Here is an 18,074-nt window from a genome sequence, read left to right as displayed (position 1 = left end):
GCAAAGCCCTTCACAGTCTGGCCTTTGTCTATTTCATCATGACTAAGCCATACTAGTTAGTGGTCTTTTTTTCCAATTCCTTGAACGGGACAATTTCTTCTTACCTTAGGGCTTTGCAAACGGTGTTCTCTGTGCCTCAAACGCTTTTCCACCATTTTTCTTCTGCCTAACTCTAATTTATTCTTCAGAGCCCCGCTTAAATATCATCTCTTCAGGGACGCCTTCTTTAAAATACCTAATGAGGTTTGGGCCTCTTGCTATCTTTGTAGATCGATCCATCGATCCATCCACTCTCTCACAGATGCCTGGTCTGGATTTTTCCTCTGTAGCATGTAATACAATTGTATTTATGTAATTATGTAATATTAGGCTCTCCCTCAGGACTGAAGGTTCCACGAGGTAGGGACTGTTTGTTGCAAACCATTGTATTACCTGGGCTCTGGTAGCCTGTATACAGCAGGTACCCAATACTCTCTTAACAGACGCAGCCTTTTATCTCACAAATTTATCTTAACAGATATTCTCAAAGGAGTAGGTGGAGAGGCACATAAAGTTTGTGAGCTTGGTGGTGGAGACAGTGGCTGAACAGCCAGAGAGATGAAAGAGCTTAGGGCTGGCTAAGTGGGGAAGCAAGAAGGGAGTAATGAGGGTGTTCATTTAATGAGTTTCCCCTCCACTCCACCAACATCCCATCCCCTCCCAAACAAGTCATTCAACAGTAATCATGCACTCATTTCTTTGGGGAATAAGGTAAACCTCAGATTACAGAACCAAGGTAAACAATGTTGCAGAATTAAAATGTGTTCAAGAAACCAGTCACAATTCAACTGCATTAGACTTCAGCACGGAGATGACTGTATTCCTCTGAATAATCTTCAACTTAGGAAGCTTATACTCCTCCAATATGTGGAGGGACAATAAATACACTTCCTCCTGCTCTCGGTTGCTGAGGGAGAAGTCCTCTCCTGATGGACCAACACTACTTCCTTTTTGCTGCTCTTTTCCCTTCTCCTTTCCTTGGTTTCCCCTTTCCACGAAGCTTCTTCAGACGCAGTTGCTCATCCTTAAAGTCCTGATGCTCATCTCTGAAAAGAGAAAGGAAAAAAAATTAGCCAGTATTTTTATCAGACTGGAAAAGTACACCAATCTAGAACGTTCTCTTAGGTGGTTCTGGTTATCAAGCTTTGACTTCCACAGGGCGCGTGCTCAGCGTGGTGAACAGAAAGGACAGGGAACCCCCGACACACAGATGGGCTGCGTTCCCAAAGTTCATTTCTAGGTCACTTTTCCCTCACAGAAACAATGCTACCAACAGCTTAATTACCAAGCCCGCCCATGTAAACCTAGGTAACCAGGATACAACACTAATAATTGCCCCAAATTTCCCTGTAACACTAAGACTAAACACTGAAGGGGGCAGAGAGTGGGTATAAGCTTCAACAGCTACACGAGACCCCGAGAGACCCAGGGATCAGCACCTACTACAAAGGGGAAAGGTCTGGAGGAAGCTGCCCTGACGGCAGTGGATGATTCACACAAAAAGGCCGCCGGGGAAAGTCTCGGGCAGAAGGAAGCCGGATCAACAGACAGATCCTGCAGGGGTCAAGGTGGCCAGGACTGTCTGTACATATGAATGAAGACTGCCTGTACTGTATAAAAATATCGGCATTCTAAAATCAATACGGTCAGTGTTCTTGGAGGACTGGCTCTAGGACCGCTCCCCCCACCCCCAGATACCGAAATCCACTGATGCTCAAGTCCCTTATATAAAACAGCATAGTATTTGCGTATTCTACACACATCCTCCTGAATATTTTAAATCGTCTCTACATTACTTATAACACCTAATACAATGTAAATGCTATATAAATAGTTGCCAGGTGCGTGGCAAATTCAAGTTTTGCTTTTTGGAACTTTCTGGAATTTTTTGTTTTTAGTATTTTTGATCCGTGGTCGGCTGAATCTGCAGATATGCAACCTGCGGATATGGAGGGCCTCAAACAGTATAGTGTTTAAATATATAAGCTGTGCAACCCATTTGACCCTGGGTTCAAATCACAGCTCCACCATTCAGTAGCTGAGTGACCTTGGATAAGGAATCTTCCCTCCCTGCCCCTTGGTCTCCTCACCTGTAAAAGTGTGGATAATGGCGTACCAATTAAATGTAAGAGAGGGGTTTGCTGGGCCCAATTTTTAACTCCCTAGGCTGTTTTACTTTATTTTTTATTTTTTTATTTTGGCTGTGCCATGTGGTCTGTGGGATCTTAGTTCCCCAACCGCACTGAACCCGGGCCCTTAGCAGTGAAAGCTCAGAGTCTTAACCACTACACTGCCAGGGAATTCCCCCTAGGCTGTTTTAAAATAGATCAGTTTTATAGGGTATGAAGTTTCATTCCATGAACATGATAGATACAACAGACCTCTTAGGGATCAGCTATGATTGCCCCCCAAATAAGTCATTCTCAAAAACACAGCCAGAGTAATTCTTGTGAAATATAAGTCAGATCGTGTCACTCCTCTGTTTACAACCCGGCAAACCGCTCCCCGTTTTACCCAGCCCCCTTCACAATCCACCTCCTGTCCCACTGTTCTCCCCTCAGCCTGTGCAGCCCCTGGAACAGACGAGGAACATTCCAACTCAAGGCCTTTGCTCTGCTCTTGTCTCTGCCTTGCAAGCTCTTCCCTGGGTCCCACCTGGCTCACTCACCACCCTCGAGTCTCTGCCTAAGCCTCACCTTCTCAATGCGGCTAACCCTGACTGTTCTGTTTGATACTGTGACCTGTCCTCTCCCCGCCCACTGAGTGCCCGGTCAGCACTCTTGATCCTGCTCAGCAGGCTCTACTGTTTTTCTTCCCTGTAGCACATTCAACTTTGTAACACACCACATAATTTACTTATTTAATATGTTTCCCCCTCCTCCTTCCCTCCCCCCCCCCCCACAACCTTTCCTGACAACCTCCTCCAGAGAGCAAGCGACAAAGGCAGGGGTCTTTGTCTCTCTTGATGAACCAGCCCAAGCACCTGCTTGACTGAATGAGTCACTGTTTTTGAGAACCTGCTTCCCTCCCTGTTTTGTAGGTCTTTGAGTAAGATTTTCTTTATTGAAGACTGTCTAGTTTCATCCTGCCTGACTTCCCAGGAGGCCTTGTGTTAGAGGCACCATTTACCATAACTAGTGGCTAAATATGAAAATAATTGTGCTTTTCCATGGATAACTAAATGTTAAGTATTTTTTCTCTGTCCCCAAAGATAGTCAAGGCTTTATTTTTCAAACAAATGGAGAGTAGCAGCAAACAAGTAAATTAAAATAACTGAATGTATTTAATTTGGTTATGGGTTATGATTTTCTACTCAGGACATCTGCCTTCCAATATTTTATTTGGGGTAAGAATAAAATTAATTTTTATTTTTTGAGCCGAGACTAATGGCAAGGGAGATAATCCCAAAAGCAATTCCAGAAATTCAAAATACGTCATGGACTATCATCTCTAGTAATATATTAACTAAGAAAATCTATTCTGTTTTGTTCATTGCTGTTCCCCTTGTGCCCATCTTAAGTGCCTGTACATGGAAGGTACTTTAAAAAAAAAAAATCTGTTGGATAAACGAATGTACCAATATTTAGTTATCTGGAATGAACTATTAATTTTATTATATTAGCGCAAACAGTCCCAAATTAATTTTTGTATTGTTGCCCTAAGACAAGTCCAACTGAAACTTGTTAAATTGAAAAAAAAAGTAGGCATTTTAACTTTATACAATTATGTACTGTTTAAATTCTTTTATAATGAGCATGTATTTGTTTGGTAACTATGACCTTTTTTTAAAGAAAATGGTCACATGGGTATTTGATCTTTTTTCTTTCTAGAGCAGTAAATCATCTTAAGCACCCACTTCTGACACATACACAAACATACAAATGCATGGTGGAAAGAGCCTGCTACTCTTACTATTACATATTATTATCCTATTATAATATTGATTACATATTACTCTTAAAGGTAAACTACAGCTTATTTAGACAAAATTAGTGTAGCAAAAAGGGTGCCAACTAAAAATGTCCGAAGAGGGTGAAAGGAAATAAGAAATCCTACAAAACTGCCATCAGGAAAGGAAGGAGGCTCCCCCTCACCAGTTAGGAAGCAGATCAGCCACAGGGCAGGGACTCTTTTCATCTGACCAACACTAATCTGCTCAGTGTTTGGACCAGTTTTCCTCTGCATCCATTGAGTGCTCTTAGATTAATGACTAATTTAACATCTCACTATAGCTCAGTATCTAGTCAACGTTAGTCACATTTTAGACAATTAAATTATGTCTTCCAATAAGTGCATGCTTCCTTTTTTTTTTTTTTTTAAAGTATACTCATTATAGATATTTTGAAAGCTTTCCCCTCCCACAACTGTACCTTTTGAACTACCTGGGCACTATTATAAGAACCACAAAACTATAAAGATAGAAAGGCTAATTTTTTCCTTTTCTGATCTACTCAACAAATTTCTTATAGGTTACTCTTCGTGTGTGTTTTTTTTTTGTCATTACCTGTAGAGTCCAAGAAAACGTAGTATCCCCATGAGTGCAAAATAAGTGTTGTGATTAGGATACCAGTCATAAGTCTCCTTCCTCTTGGCCAAAGGCTGCTCACTGAACAGCTTCACCACCTTCATGGATTTGGAATCAGTGGGCCTGGCAACTTCACCGAACAGCCGGGCGCTCAGACGACTCATGCGCAAGGCATATTCTGAAAGTGAAGACATTTCTTGCGCAGCAAGGAGCAAGAGTCCCTATAGAAAATGAGAAGAAAGATAAACAGGTTAGTGCAAGAAATTCCCAGATTATCTAAGGAACATTTTACAAAGTGAAAACACAGCAAGCCACACATGAATCAGTTCACATCTTTGGCAGGACGTGCCTCGGCGTTGAGAAATATCCACAGTCCAAGTGGCTATTTCCTTTGCATGTTCTACATTTTTTGCATCTTTTACATTTGGTGTTCACACACTATTACTCCCCAGCTGTACTGCCTCTTTTACAATGAACGATTTTATGACTCAATAGGTTATTTACTGAGAGTCAGCTTACCTATTTGTAGGCTAGATGAGGACAGGGAAACAAGTTAACCTACCACAGCATTGTTATTATACCTTCAGAAAACACCTACCTCAGCAATCTGCATAATAAATATGCTGACTGCTTGCCACCTAAAGATTTAATCATGGTGGAGAAATAATTATGCTGTTGTCTTTATTATCAGCCCTTTGAACGCTGTTCTCCTCAAGGGCTCCAGATGGCTCTGAGAACAGCTAATGAGTTATGAGGTCATTTAGCCTCCAGGTTGCTGGATTGAATTCTGCCTAGAGACTGAGAGCCAGCTGGGAAAAACAAAGATAGTAGTCTTATAGGAATTAACTCAACAGCTCAAAAGATTCATTTTATTCCTGAACAAAAGGCATTTATGAATTGTGATGTTACTTGCCTTATCTTCCATTTTATATATTCCGCTTTCATGAAAATTAGCTAAATTCTTATTAGCTGAGAACAGTAACTTTTTCTTCGGAGGCATAGAATGTTGAAATAGTATAAGAATGATTTCTGTAATATGCAGAAATTATAGGTACTATATATCGAAAATTATATAGGTGATACATAAAAATCAAGAACGTTCACAGGTAATATAGCCAATATTTTGTAATAACTGTAAATGGAGTATTACCTTTAAAAATTGTGAATCACTATATGGTACACTTGTAACATATAATATTGTACACCAACTATACTTCAATTTTAAAAAAAGCATTTTAGAGTTCCTTATCTGAAAAAAACCAAAAAACCAAAGAATGTTGCTGGTGGAATAACCCTCATTCCATTCTAGTTCAAATGTAAGGGTACCTGTTAGCAGAATATGCTAATTTACATGAAATTTTTATAGTGAGATGAGAGTTTTCGCTGACTAAGACAGTATCCTGGGGGACAGTTCAGCTGGGATGAAAAGGAGTTGATCTCCAAATAGAATAAAGGCATAAACCTATCTTGAAAAACCAATAGAAGAAATATATTAAAAAACCCTCCTAAACAGGAATGCTGCCAAGTAAATTTCAAAACTGCTCTGGCAATTTAAATATCCAGTATTTAAATTAAAGAATTTTTCATGTCCATTCCAAGATCCATTGGAAGAGCAGAGGATGACCTCAAACCAATTTCAGAATGTCAGTCTCAAACCATTTACCTTCTGAACACCAACCAAGCAATCTTGGGCCAATAGTGCCACCTGAAGGCCAGCAATGGGAGAACTGTCCGAGGTCTCTCGCAGCTTCCCCTCCAACCTGGGATCTGTGCAAGCCTTACTCTTTCATTTTCCTTTCAGCACTCAGTTCTAGGATTCCTTTGTCTCCCAACTCTTGCTCCATTATGTGGATGGGGATGGATTGGAGTTGTTAGAGGTTTATAATTTCATCAATGAGAAAAAAAGTCATTAACAGTTAACGTATAAAGAGAAAACAGTCAGTGCTATAAACCTCTAAAGGCCTTGTAAATTACCCTAAGTTGCCTTCAGAAGCTATAAAAAGTTTCTTTGCATGCATTATCTTTTGTCTTCCTCGCACCTTTAAGGTTATCTTTTTTCCAAACATCAGACAAAAAAAACTTAAAAACAAAAGGTTTCTTAATCAACTTTTCTTTGTTTTGCTTAATTACCATTATGGCATCAGAACAGATTTCTGTTGCCATTGCACAATATTTCCACAATCAGTTATTTGTAAGGTGGTCTAGGAACTATCAATTTGCTACAAAATTTTCACGAAAATATGTTCTGAACCCCAAATCATTTTATTTTTAAATGAAGAGGCAGCATGGAATCCTGAGGCCTAGGTTTGAGTACTGGCTCTGCCACTTATCAGCGGGGTTATTCTGAACAATTACCTATCCTCTCTAAATGTGAGTTTCCTTTTCGGAAAACAAAGCTTGAAGGACTTTGTGAGAAGTAAGACAGTGGCACTGAATCAATGGTAAACTAAAGAAAAAACCTAAACATGCTTGGTGTTCATACGTTCTATACAGACACATTTATTTATTCCTTGTCCTCATTTAATCATGCAAAAAAGCACATGCATACTCCATGTAGTTGAACCTGCACCTCCCTGGAATGGTATCCTCACTTATAGACACTGACAGCCAGAGAAACATAGACGAGGGGACCAGCAGCTTGGTAACCTGACAGGTAGTAAGGAGGGAGGAACTCACTAGGACAGTGGTCATGGAAGCCTTCACAGGATGCTAAGTTATCTCCACGCCCACCATGGAATGTAGCAGAGTACTGGGACACATAGCTCATAAATAATAAGGTCTCATTAGAATCTAATGGAAATGGTCATATCACAAAATCCAAGTCCTAAAACTTTTTTTTTTTAATTTAATTAATTAATTTATTTATGGCTGTGTTGGGTCTTCGTTTCTGTGCAAGGGCTTTGTCCAGTTGCGGCAAGCGGGGGCCACTCTTCATCGCGGTGCGCGGGCCTCTCACTATCGCGGACTCTCTTGTTGCGGAGCACAGGCTCCAGACGCGCAGGCTCAGTAATTGTGGCTCACGGGCCTAGTTGCTCCGCGGCATGTGGGATCTTCCCAGACCAGGGCTCGAACCCGTGTCCCCTGCATTGGCAGGCAGATTCTCAACCACTGCGCCACCAGGGAAGCCCCTAAAACTTTTATGATGGAGAAAGAGAATAAGCCTCTCCAAACCTGAATCCTTTACTAGAAACAAAGAAACACTTGCTAAATAGAAGCAAACTGAAAATGGCTATGACAATTACCAATTACTGCTTTGTAGTCTCCTACAGAGCACAGACCTGTATGTTTCTGATGAAGTACTGCATAGGAGCTTGGTAAACCTTTCTGTTACATAGACTAAAACAGCTCACAAGTTCTGCTGTCCATAAATATTGGTCCTGAGACTGGCAAACTGCCACTCTATTAGCTTTAAATTTTTTTAAAGATTGGAAAGCCTTATCTAGGATTTTTCAGGATCCTGGTATGCCCCTTTACAGAAACTTTCAACTTTATCTTAAAAAAACCATGATGACCATGTGAAAGACATTAAGGTAAAAGGCAAAAAAATTAGATTTTTATTCACATGAAGCTATTCTAAGGGGTAGAGAATAGTCACTTAAAATATCAAATTTTCTTTAAATGTGAACTAAAGAAAACAGTATCATGAAGAAAAATTACCTGGACTTGAAAATGCTAAGCAAAAACAAATTACTGAAATGTGCCGGAGCAAAACATGTTAAGCCCATAGGAGAAAATATCCATCTCTTTACTTTAGCATAAAAGGGTAAGTTTCTCTGATCTTTCTGATAGGTCTAATGCATTTAAAAGGTCAGGTTTATACAGTAACTAGCTTTGGATTAGGTTTGCCTTTTTTCTTTGAAAAGTGCAGATGATGTGCAGGAGTTCTTAACCTGGGTAACCCTCAGTGTGGTGAATCCCCGGGGGGGAACTTTAAAAGTGAATGCTGAAATGTGTGTGTGTGTGTGTGTGTGTGTGTAAATTCTGCTGGGGAGGGAGGTTTCTCAAAAACCACGGGTTAGTGGAGAGCGCCAGCTCTGGAGTAGAAAAGCTGGTTGGAATCTTGCCTCTGCACTTTAATGGACATATCGTGTTTGCAGTAGTATGTATTCTTTGCCTTCGTTTTCTCCTCTACTACAGGACAGTTGTACTATCTCACTGCATTGTGAGGCTGACGTGCAAAACTCATGGCCCAGGGCCTGCCCTAATAGTCATAGTTATCAGGCCTCAAGGAACTCACACAATGTGCACACGTGTTTCACAGAAAAACAATCTAGACACAGTGCTTTTTTCTTTTAAAGCCCAGTACCGATTATTTTACTGGGTCGCAGAGACACGAGCGGCTCTGAATGGATGTCAAGCTTTACTCAGTTCAACAAGCACATCCCCAACCTCCTCCAACTGCCTGGATCACGCCTGCCTGTGATGGAAGCAACAGTGTCAAGTCAACCGACGTTTGAATCGGTAGGGCATTTCGCTAATATTTTTCTTAAATATCATTCAATCATACTTTTCTGAAGCTGGTAACAACTAATCTGCATCCCCAGCCCCACAAAGCTAAGGCCAACCGATGAGCAGAGAAACTGAGCCTTGAATGCTGCCTAAACAGGAAGAGAGTAACTGCGCCGGAGAGGAAACTAGGCTAGCGTCCTTCGTTTGGTACATCTCCCAGGTTATGCAGGAAAAGGCCAAGTTGTCTGGGGGAGACCTGTGAAACCTCCGAGCTGCTTAATGAAATTGACTCGTCCTATTCCTGGCGACTCTACAAGGTTGGAGACCTCCGCAGGGTCTCTGCAGCCATTGCCCATAACTCACTACAAGCCCCCCTAACAGTCACCTGCAGACTTACCTACTCGCGAGCCGCCTCTGCCGCGCGCCCCTTTCCCGGAAGGCCCGCCCCACAGTTCCACCCGGAGACTTCAGCGGAGAGCAGTAGAGAAACGGCAGTTTGGCGGCTAGGGTGGAGTCTTAGTGAGAGACCCGGAACTCCTAACGTCTGACCTGGAGCCTGCGCAGTGAGACGAGCGCCTCCAAGTGAGCGGAGGACTGACGGAACGCAGGTTCAGGGGCGAGAGGTCTGCTTTCATGAACGTCCTGCAGGGTTCGCTAACTCTATTTTGTTGGAAATGGCTATAGTGCTGACTCCCGACCCCCAACCTCTGAAGCAATGTTTATGCGTGTGCCATGTGGTGGAGAATGAAATGCATTTTTTTTTTTTTCTTTTCCTCCTTCCACTTTCTTTCTGTGTGATTTCTTTCTCTTTTCATCTAGCTTAGGCCTTGACGTGCTCCAAGCGCATTGCTTGACTTTAGGGGCTGAAGAGCCTTCTGACCCATCAGGGGTGCCAATCCCCTCCCTCCCACCGATCTACTCATCTCCAACAGTCAATTAGTATCGCTTCCCGGAGGCCATTCTCGATACCCCTTTGCTGGATTAGGGGAACTATTTGGAGCGCTCTGTGTTTCTCTACCCAACTGGCCTGGAAGCTTCTTCAGGGAGTAGGGAAGGGATATTTATCTGACTCCTCAGTAGTTATCTAGACCCCGCTTGACAGTAGAAACACTGTATTTTACTCCGTAAGAGATCTGCTCTCAAGCAAGCCATATAGGCATTGGCTGAAGCATTTGTTGAATATTTAATAGTGCAGCTGAGAACACTTCTTATTTTCTGAGCATTATTCAAGGCCTGTCATAAATACTCTAAAATGTACCCCGAGCTATATTCCTAGAGGGTATTCTATTGACACCCTCTTCCTTCCTATAGAATTTTGTTTTATTAACTTAGGTTTTGATATCTTATCAATATATGCTATAGAATTTGTTTTTATCAAGTTAAGTTTTGACATGTTATCAACCTATGATATAATTAGTAGCCTTGTTAACTTGGGTCTGGCTTAAGAAGTTGACACAGGGTGTAATGAGTATAGCATGCATAGCTCAGTCCAAAAGAAATATACTGGGTAGGAATTTCACCTTGTCTTGGCTTGTTTATCTAATAACCACTGAATCACATAAACAAGGAGGCTTCCTTTGAATACTGGCTGTTAGAAAGTTTAAAGCCAAATTTGCTGTGGACTCATGGCAGGAACTATTATATGTATATTTGCATAAACAAATATAAACCTTGTTGTTGGCTCTGTTTTGCATATATATCTTTGGTTTTTCCCTTTTCGCGTATTTATTATTTTTGTTATCAGGATGTTTTGTGAATCTCTGTAAGCTACCATAACTCTTTCTTAAAATATAGCAAGGCATAGAGAGTTACAGATGGCTGTGTACTATGGGGCACTTTGCACCTGTCTCTTACTAAGTCAATTTCATAGGGCTCATACTAGTTTCGGAGCCTGCTGTAACAAAATACCACAAACTTGGTGGCTTAAAACATCAGAACTTTGTTGTCTCACAGTTCTGGAGACCAGAAGTCCAAAATCAGTATCAATGGGCCAAAATTAAGGTGTTGGCAAGGCCACACTCCTTCCAGAGGCTCTGGGGTAGAATAATTTCTTTGACTCTTCCAGCTTCTGGTGGTTGCTGGCATTCACTGACTTATGGCCACATTATTCCAATCTTCAAGGCCAGAATCTTCAAATATCTCTCTGCCTCCTCTTTACATCACCTTCTCCTCGATGTGTATCAGATCTCCTACTGCCTTCCTCTTATAGGGTTATGTGTAATTGCGTTTAGGGCCCACAGGATAATCCCGGATAATCTCCCCATCTCAAGATTCTTAATTTATTCATATCTGCCAGGGCCCTTTTCCCATATATAGTGGGATTTACAAGTTCCAGGGATTAGGACTGATAACCTTGGGGGACATATTCCTGTCTACCACAGAGTTGGAAACAGCAAGTCTATGATACTGGCCTATAAAAACTGTTACTGACCAATGGGGAAGTTTAAATATTACAGTGGGCAAACTAATGTAACAGAATAAAATTTAACCTCCTGTGGATATTAACTTCCAGACCTTGGCTTACCCACTTGTACCTCCAAGCTAAAGCTTCCTTAAGGACACTTGTTATAGTCAGAGATTGCCTTATATATTTCTATTTTCTATAGCCCAGTGTTTTAAAATTGTGGGTTATGAATCATTAGTTGGTTGTGAAATCAATTTAGTGGGTCGTGAACAGCATTAAAAGACATTAGAATAGGAAGTATCAGAGTGCATCACATGTAGTGAGGGTAATTATTGTTTCATGATGCAATATGTATATGTGTATTGGATCATGATGTAAAATATACTGCTCACTCTAGGTTGTGGTAAAATGGAAAGCCTCTGCTGTAAGCAAATTCATTCTTCATCATACTCAGTGGCAAATGTTTCTTGCTATTTGAGCAGGAATTAAAGCTCACATCAATTCAAGTTCTTATTGTGTGGAATAGTCCATGGGGCAGGTGGATACCTACTCCTTGAAGTAAATTAATTTATAGAGCCCTTATACTCTTTCCTAGTGTTGTGTAAGTTCTTCTTTCCTTCTTCTGCATTTACAATAGTTCTTTTCTAACTTTACAAAAGAAAGATATATCCCTCACCTAGGGTGTAAAACCCTCTAGGATGACAAACAAAGGGACAATTCAACATGTTTTGGGAGAAGCTTCCTTTAATGATTAATCAAGGCATTGTAAACCCTTCTTAGGCTTCCTGTCTTTTCCCATCTTACATATATCCCAGGTAAGGGTGAAGTAAGGCTGTTAGAAATATGGTAATTGGATATTTGTTGTGACTTTCTGAAATCAGGTATACTGTGTGAGTGTGAATGGTAGGAGTGATAGTAATTTTCATCACATCTCTTTTAATCATCACATCTCTTTTATCTCTATGGTTAAGAAGTGCATTATTATTGAAGGAGAGTCTGGTGAGAGCAAAGCAAAACCAGCATTGAAGAAAATATTGAACCCTAAATTTTTTTCACATATTTAAACATAAGTAATTTTTTTCAGCTATTCTCAACACTTATCTGTAAGATGTGTCATTATCTGGAAAGAAAACTGACTTTGAACAGCTGAAGACGTGGAGGTTAGTGACGTTGATTCTTTTAAATATAAAATGGATTATTTTAAGAGACCGTCATATTTTTTCCCATTACACAGAATAATCTGCAAAAAAAGTCATATGTAATTTTATTTTAGATTTGGTATGTGTTGTTCAATAAAATTTAAAACGTATTGTAAAAATCACAGATCACCAAATAGTTCCCATTCCCTCCCTTTTCAGGCATAAGGCTGGAGTTCATTTCATGGCAATCGTGGAATTGGGTAAGGCCGTAGGACTATTTCTGGCCAGTGAGTTATGAACAGAAGTATTGCCTTCACCCATATGAAACCTCTAGAGCTCTCCTTTCCCTCTGGTACAGGGGATCATTGCTCTGTCAGCCTGGGCCCTTGAGTGATTGTGAGGAGCAGATCTGTTCTGCCAGCCACAGTGTGCATGTAGCTTAGGTTAGAAAGAAGCCTTTGTTGTTTTGAGTCATACCATTTTGTTGTTTGTTACTGCAGCATGACCTAGCCTATCCTGTCTGATATACTTATTTTATCAAATTCTGTCATGAAGTATATAAATACTCCCATCCTGACCTCATTTTATCTTTTAACATGTTTGATACTTTGTGCTTCTTATTAACAAAAAATAAAATTATGTGTTAGCTGCTGGACTGATCTATTTTTAGCAGCATATACTTTTATTCTTCATTAAATATATGGGAAAAGTTTTTATTACTACTTCAAAAAAAAACTGGTTAGAGCTGTTACAGAATTTTTATACGTGATTTTTATTTAGTTATTCCTGAAAGCTGAAAACCAAATTTCAGTGTACACATGGACATACTTATTAAAGGAATACTGTGCTTTAAAAAAATCATATTCTAATTCATAAATAATATTTATTGATTATGTTTTACTTTTATGAATTAAGTGATGACAGAACCCATATAGATTTATTCCTGGTTTTATGACCTTATAAAAATGTATAAACTAATTCTATTAGTTCTTACATCATTTTAATCTTGATTGGTTTTAATAATTGAGCTTAGGAGATACATTTTGTGATCTATTTCTCAGTTTTTAGAAAATTTACATCAAATTCATATACTAACACATTTATTTGAATTGAAAATTGCCACACTTTTTCTCAAAGTGAATTTTATTTAGGTGATTGGTTTGACTGTGAGGATTGTCTTTACTAATTAGATTACGTGGTCAATAGCACATTTTCTGCATATTGAATAAGTTATATCTGCAGCTCCAAGGTACAGCAAAAATATATAAAACACATGATGAAATGAAAGTATTTTTTAAAAAATATTTTACGTTAAATTAATACTGTTTCCATTTTGCTAATCCTTTAAGGGTTATTTCAGGTAAGGCAAGATGCTTCTAAATGAGAACAAAACAAATATGGATTTGGTGAATCTTCATATTGCTTTTTTGGTTTATTTCCCAGACATTGTGAAAGTGGATGCCTATGATGGCTGCGTAATAAATTCTTTTCCTTTTATCTCAGATTTTAGATTCTCTTTTGGAGTAAAACAGCCTCTACACTGTTTACAAGTTATTTTGAGTTGCAAAAGTTCTTTCTATGTTTTTCCTTATATTAGCATCTGTAGTAGAAACCTTAGCCACAGACAGTAACTGCTCCAGGTCAATATATTCTTTTAAAAGTCAGGTTGAAAACAATTCTTTGTTTTCAGAAATTTTAAAGGAGGAACTAGTGAAGTTGTCAGTGGATAGATCATTACAAATAATTTTTATGATAGTTTTCTATGTAATTTTTGGCATCTAACTTGGAATGAGTTTAAAGAATTGGGTGATATTGCTATACCTAGCTTTTTCCATTCCCATATACTTACTCATGTGAACAAAGTTTCTCAGTGCTTACGTCAATACAAGTGAAAATAGGGATAGAATTGATGCTGTTTCATTCAAGCAATAAGTAATAGTCATACATGGATACATTAGGTAAATGGGGAAAACTTATGTCAAGAGATGTGTTAAATTTTTTGTTGTTTATAAGCATTCACCAAAATTCATTATATAGTTAGTTTGTTTTGCTCACTTGTGTACCAAAAAATTGAAGTTTAAAAAAATTAAAATTCAATCTACTAATATTTTGTTGCAGAGAAATATGATAGATAATCAAGAAATAAATGTCTTTTAAGCATAAAAACATATTAGGATATGGTGAAATTTCATGAGGTGAGTAGAATGTAAGTTGAAGGAGAAAAAGAAATGGCATAAACTTTTCGACTTCTAAAGAAGGCCTTATTCATGTATTTTAAAAACAAATGATGATGGATATGAAATTACTATTCCTTTGGACATTGAAAAGATGATGTAATGGTTTTATTTTAAAATTTCAGTGTTCATGATACACTTTGCCACTCTCTAAATTTATGATGAAAAATTTTAGATGTCAACCAAAGATGTGTGAGAGAGCACATGATTTTGTAAATTCTCTTAGGTGGTTCATAAGCAAAAGTTTGAAGCCTGTGTTATATTTGTACACTAATGTTTTCTAAAGCTGTTTTGACAAGTGCTAACTGGAGAATTAAGGTAGTTGTCTGAGAGTAATTACCATTTCCTGATATCTCTTTTTGTGAGAACTCATTGCAGAAAAAGAGTTTTATACCTGTTGCTTATCTGGGTAATTGTCTCATTTTCATAAATGTGTGGATATTTATGTAGTTTTAATCTAAATTATGGATACGGGAAAGCAAAGCTCTCTTCTGGTGGCACATACTACTACAAACGACCTTTATCCTTCCTTGTTGTTTCTATCACCCAATTCTCATATGTTTGTTGTATATCCTTTCAGACAAAGAAGTTGATAAATAAGGGAGAAATAAAACTTAGCAATATAGGAAACTGTTATCTCTTTATCAAAATAGTTTAAATGCATTTTCCCTCACATCAACACATTTAAATATGTCAACATTTTCTGAAAGGATTTAGTAGCATGTAGGTATCATATGAAGACCCATTGCCAAAGGATCCCTGAACCCTAGGTCCTCTATTTTCTGGGTTTCTCAGCCCTTTATTTCAAGCCTAAAATGATATTTATCCATTTATCCTCCACTCTTTATACTAATACTTCAGTTGTCTGAAGTAGTACATGTACATATATTGAAAACTGGAGAAGGTTATAACTTTTGTTCTCAAGTCATACATATTTTAAATAAAGAAGAAAAAACATCTATTATATTTACCCAGATATTTACCATTTCTGTGTTCTTCCTTCATTCCTGAAGTTCCAAGTGTCCCTCTGGTATAATTTCCTTTCAGCCTAAAGAACTTCTTTTATCACTTTTTTTTAGAGCAGATCTGCTTGTGACAAATTCTTTTATTTTTGCTTCATGTGAGAATGTCCTTATTTCACTGTCATTCCTTAAAGGTATTTTCACTGAATATAGAATTCTGGGTTGATAGTTGTTTTCATCCAGCTCTTAAAAATGTTATTCCACTGTCTTCTGCTCTCCATAGTTTCTGATGAGAAATCAGCAACCGTTCAAATAGTTGTTCCCTTATATGTAATGTGTGAAGTTTTACGATTTAAGAAAAAAAAAAACACCTTTGGTCTTTAGAAGTTCGATTTGATGAATCTGCCTTTTTTTTTTTTTTTTTTTGCATTTATCCTGTTTGGGTTTCCTGAGCTTCTTGAATCTGTACACTTATGTCTTTCACCAAATTAGGGAAGTTTTGGCCATTATTTTTTCAAAAATTCTTTTTATACTAATTTGCTTCTCCTGTCCTTCTAGGACTCCAGTGACTCAAATGTTAGATTATTTGCTAATGCTCTGTTTTTTTATTCCCCTCTCACATGAGATAACTTCTATAATCTATTTTCAATCTAATCTTCAATTTCACTGGCCCTTTCCTTTCTCATTGTCTCTATTCGTTATCAAGCCATTGCAGTGACATTTTTATTTCAGATAAAATGTTTATTTTATTTTCAGCCCTAAAATTTCGATTTGAGTCTTTGCTATTGATTCTGTTATTTTGCAAGAACTGTGTTTCTATTCACTTATGGAATGTTTATCTTCATGAAGCATGGATATGATGACTACTTTAAAGTCTTTGATATTTCCAATATCTAGGTTGTCTTGGGGTTGGCATATCTTAATTTTCTTTTCCCTTGAGAATTGATCACAGTTTCCTGGTTCTTTGTATGTTGAGTAACTTTGGATTGTATCTTGTATTTCGAATATTAGGTGGTGAATCTGTCAGCCCTGTTAAAATTCTCTGGAGAATGTTGATTTTTTGTGAGTTTGTTTGTTTTAGTAGGCAGTCAGCTTGGCTATATTTGGATTGCAAGTTATGTGTGGCTTCTATGTCATTACAATTTTCAAAGCCCTTGCAATGCTGCTTTGGGTCAGTTCTTTTTTTTTTTAAATTATTTATTTATTGATTGATTGATTTTTGGCTGCATTGGGTCTTCATTGCTGTGTGCAGGCTTTCTCTAGTTGCGGCGAGCAGGGGCTACTCTTCGTTGCAGTGCGCAGGCTTCTCATTGTTGTGGCTTCTCTTGTTGTGGGGCACGGGCTCTAGGCGCATGGGCTTCAGTAGTTGCAGCATGTGGGCTCAGTAGTTGTGGCTCGTGGGCTCTAGAGCGCAGGCTCAGTAGTTGTGGCACACGGGCTTAGTTGCTCTGCGGCATGTGGGATCTTCCCGGGCCAGGGCTCGAACCCATGTCCCCTGCATTGGCAGGTGGATTCTTAACCACTGCGCCAGCAGCGAAGTCCCCTGGGTCAGTTCTAAGCATGTGCAGATTAGGGAGTGAGCCCTGTAATGGGTCAGTTTATATAGAGAATTATGTTTCCCTTTCTCTATGTTTCTGGTCTCTGAGATTTCCCTCACACTCTCTGGCTCTCAGGGGCCTCTTTTTTCCCTCATCCTCTGGCTGCTATAAAGACATGTTTCTTTTAGGAGTTTAGTTACCTGCATTGCCATGACTGAGGCCACCCATGGGGCCAAATAGGGAGGAAAAAGGGAGAGAGAAAAATTAGACACAGAAAAGAATGAAACAATGCTGCAGTCTTTAGATGACAAGGCCCCTCCCCCACTTCCTGTGTTCAGAATGACAAGTTACCTCTTGAGGTTTCAGATGCTTGCTCCTCCACCAGCACTGTAGTGCAGCCCCATGATTGGCGCTAACCTTGCGGCAAGGCTAGAAAAGAAAAAAGAGAGGAAAAAGTGTATTTTCCCTGTACTTTCTGGCTCTCAGGTTCCCCTTTTCTTGGTCCTCAAGACAGTAAGACAGTGTTTCTCTTGGAGTTTTTGCTGCCTGTGCTGCTGCACACTTCCTCACTTGGGCTGCCCTCGGGTGAAATCTGGGAGATACAAGAGGAAAAACAAAAGGAAACTCATCACCTATTACCCAGAGATGATCTGTTTACATTCCAGAGTAAAAATCGTTCCCATCCTCTTGAGAAGAGATTGCCATCAGTCCCTTTATAAACTCTGAGTCTCATAATTTTGGGGTTTTCACCTCTGGTTTTAGCACTGCTGCATCTGCAGGGTAA

General features: G+C 39.1%; 1 protein-coding gene across 1 annotated transcript; it reads right to left on the bottom strand.

Moving 5' to 3' along the window:
* Nucleotides 1–490: 490 nt before the first annotated feature.
* On the bottom strand, nucleotides 491–9,483 carry MRPS33 (mitochondrial ribosomal protein S33). Its single transcript, XM_059933210.1, has 3 exons — nucleotides 9,411–9,483; nucleotides 4,544–4,785; nucleotides 491–1,085 (listed from the first exon to the last, which is right to left on the bottom strand). Exons 2-3 carry the CDS (start codon nucleotides 4,756–4,758, stop codon nucleotides 980–982), a joined length of 321 nt encoding a protein of 106 aa, XP_059789193.1. The 5' UTR covers nucleotides 4,759–4,785; nucleotides 9,411–9,483; the 3' UTR covers nucleotides 491–979.
* Nucleotides 9,484–18,074: the final 8,591 nt, after the last annotated feature.

Source organism: Balaenoptera ricei, chromosome 9, assembly GCF_028023285.1.
Source record: "Balaenoptera ricei isolate mBalRic1 chromosome 9, mBalRic1.hap2, whole genome shotgun sequence".
Classification (NCBI taxonomy): Eukaryota; Metazoa; Chordata; class Mammalia; order Artiodactyla; family Balaenopteridae; genus Balaenoptera; species Balaenoptera ricei.
Note: the sequence above shows the minus strand (reverse complement) of the source record. Positions and strands in the feature narration are given on the sequence as shown.

Excerpts from the sequence above, each read along its gene's own strand:
- MRPS33 (XM_059933210.1), bottom strand. The coding sequence starts at position 4,758 with ATGTCTTCACTTTCAGAATATGCCTTGCGCATGAGTCGTCTGAGCGCC. Across the intron at positions 1,086-4,543 it reads CGTTTTCTTGGACTCTACAG|AGATGAGCATCAGGACTTTA; the intron begins GTAATGACAAAA and ends TTCTCTTTTCAG.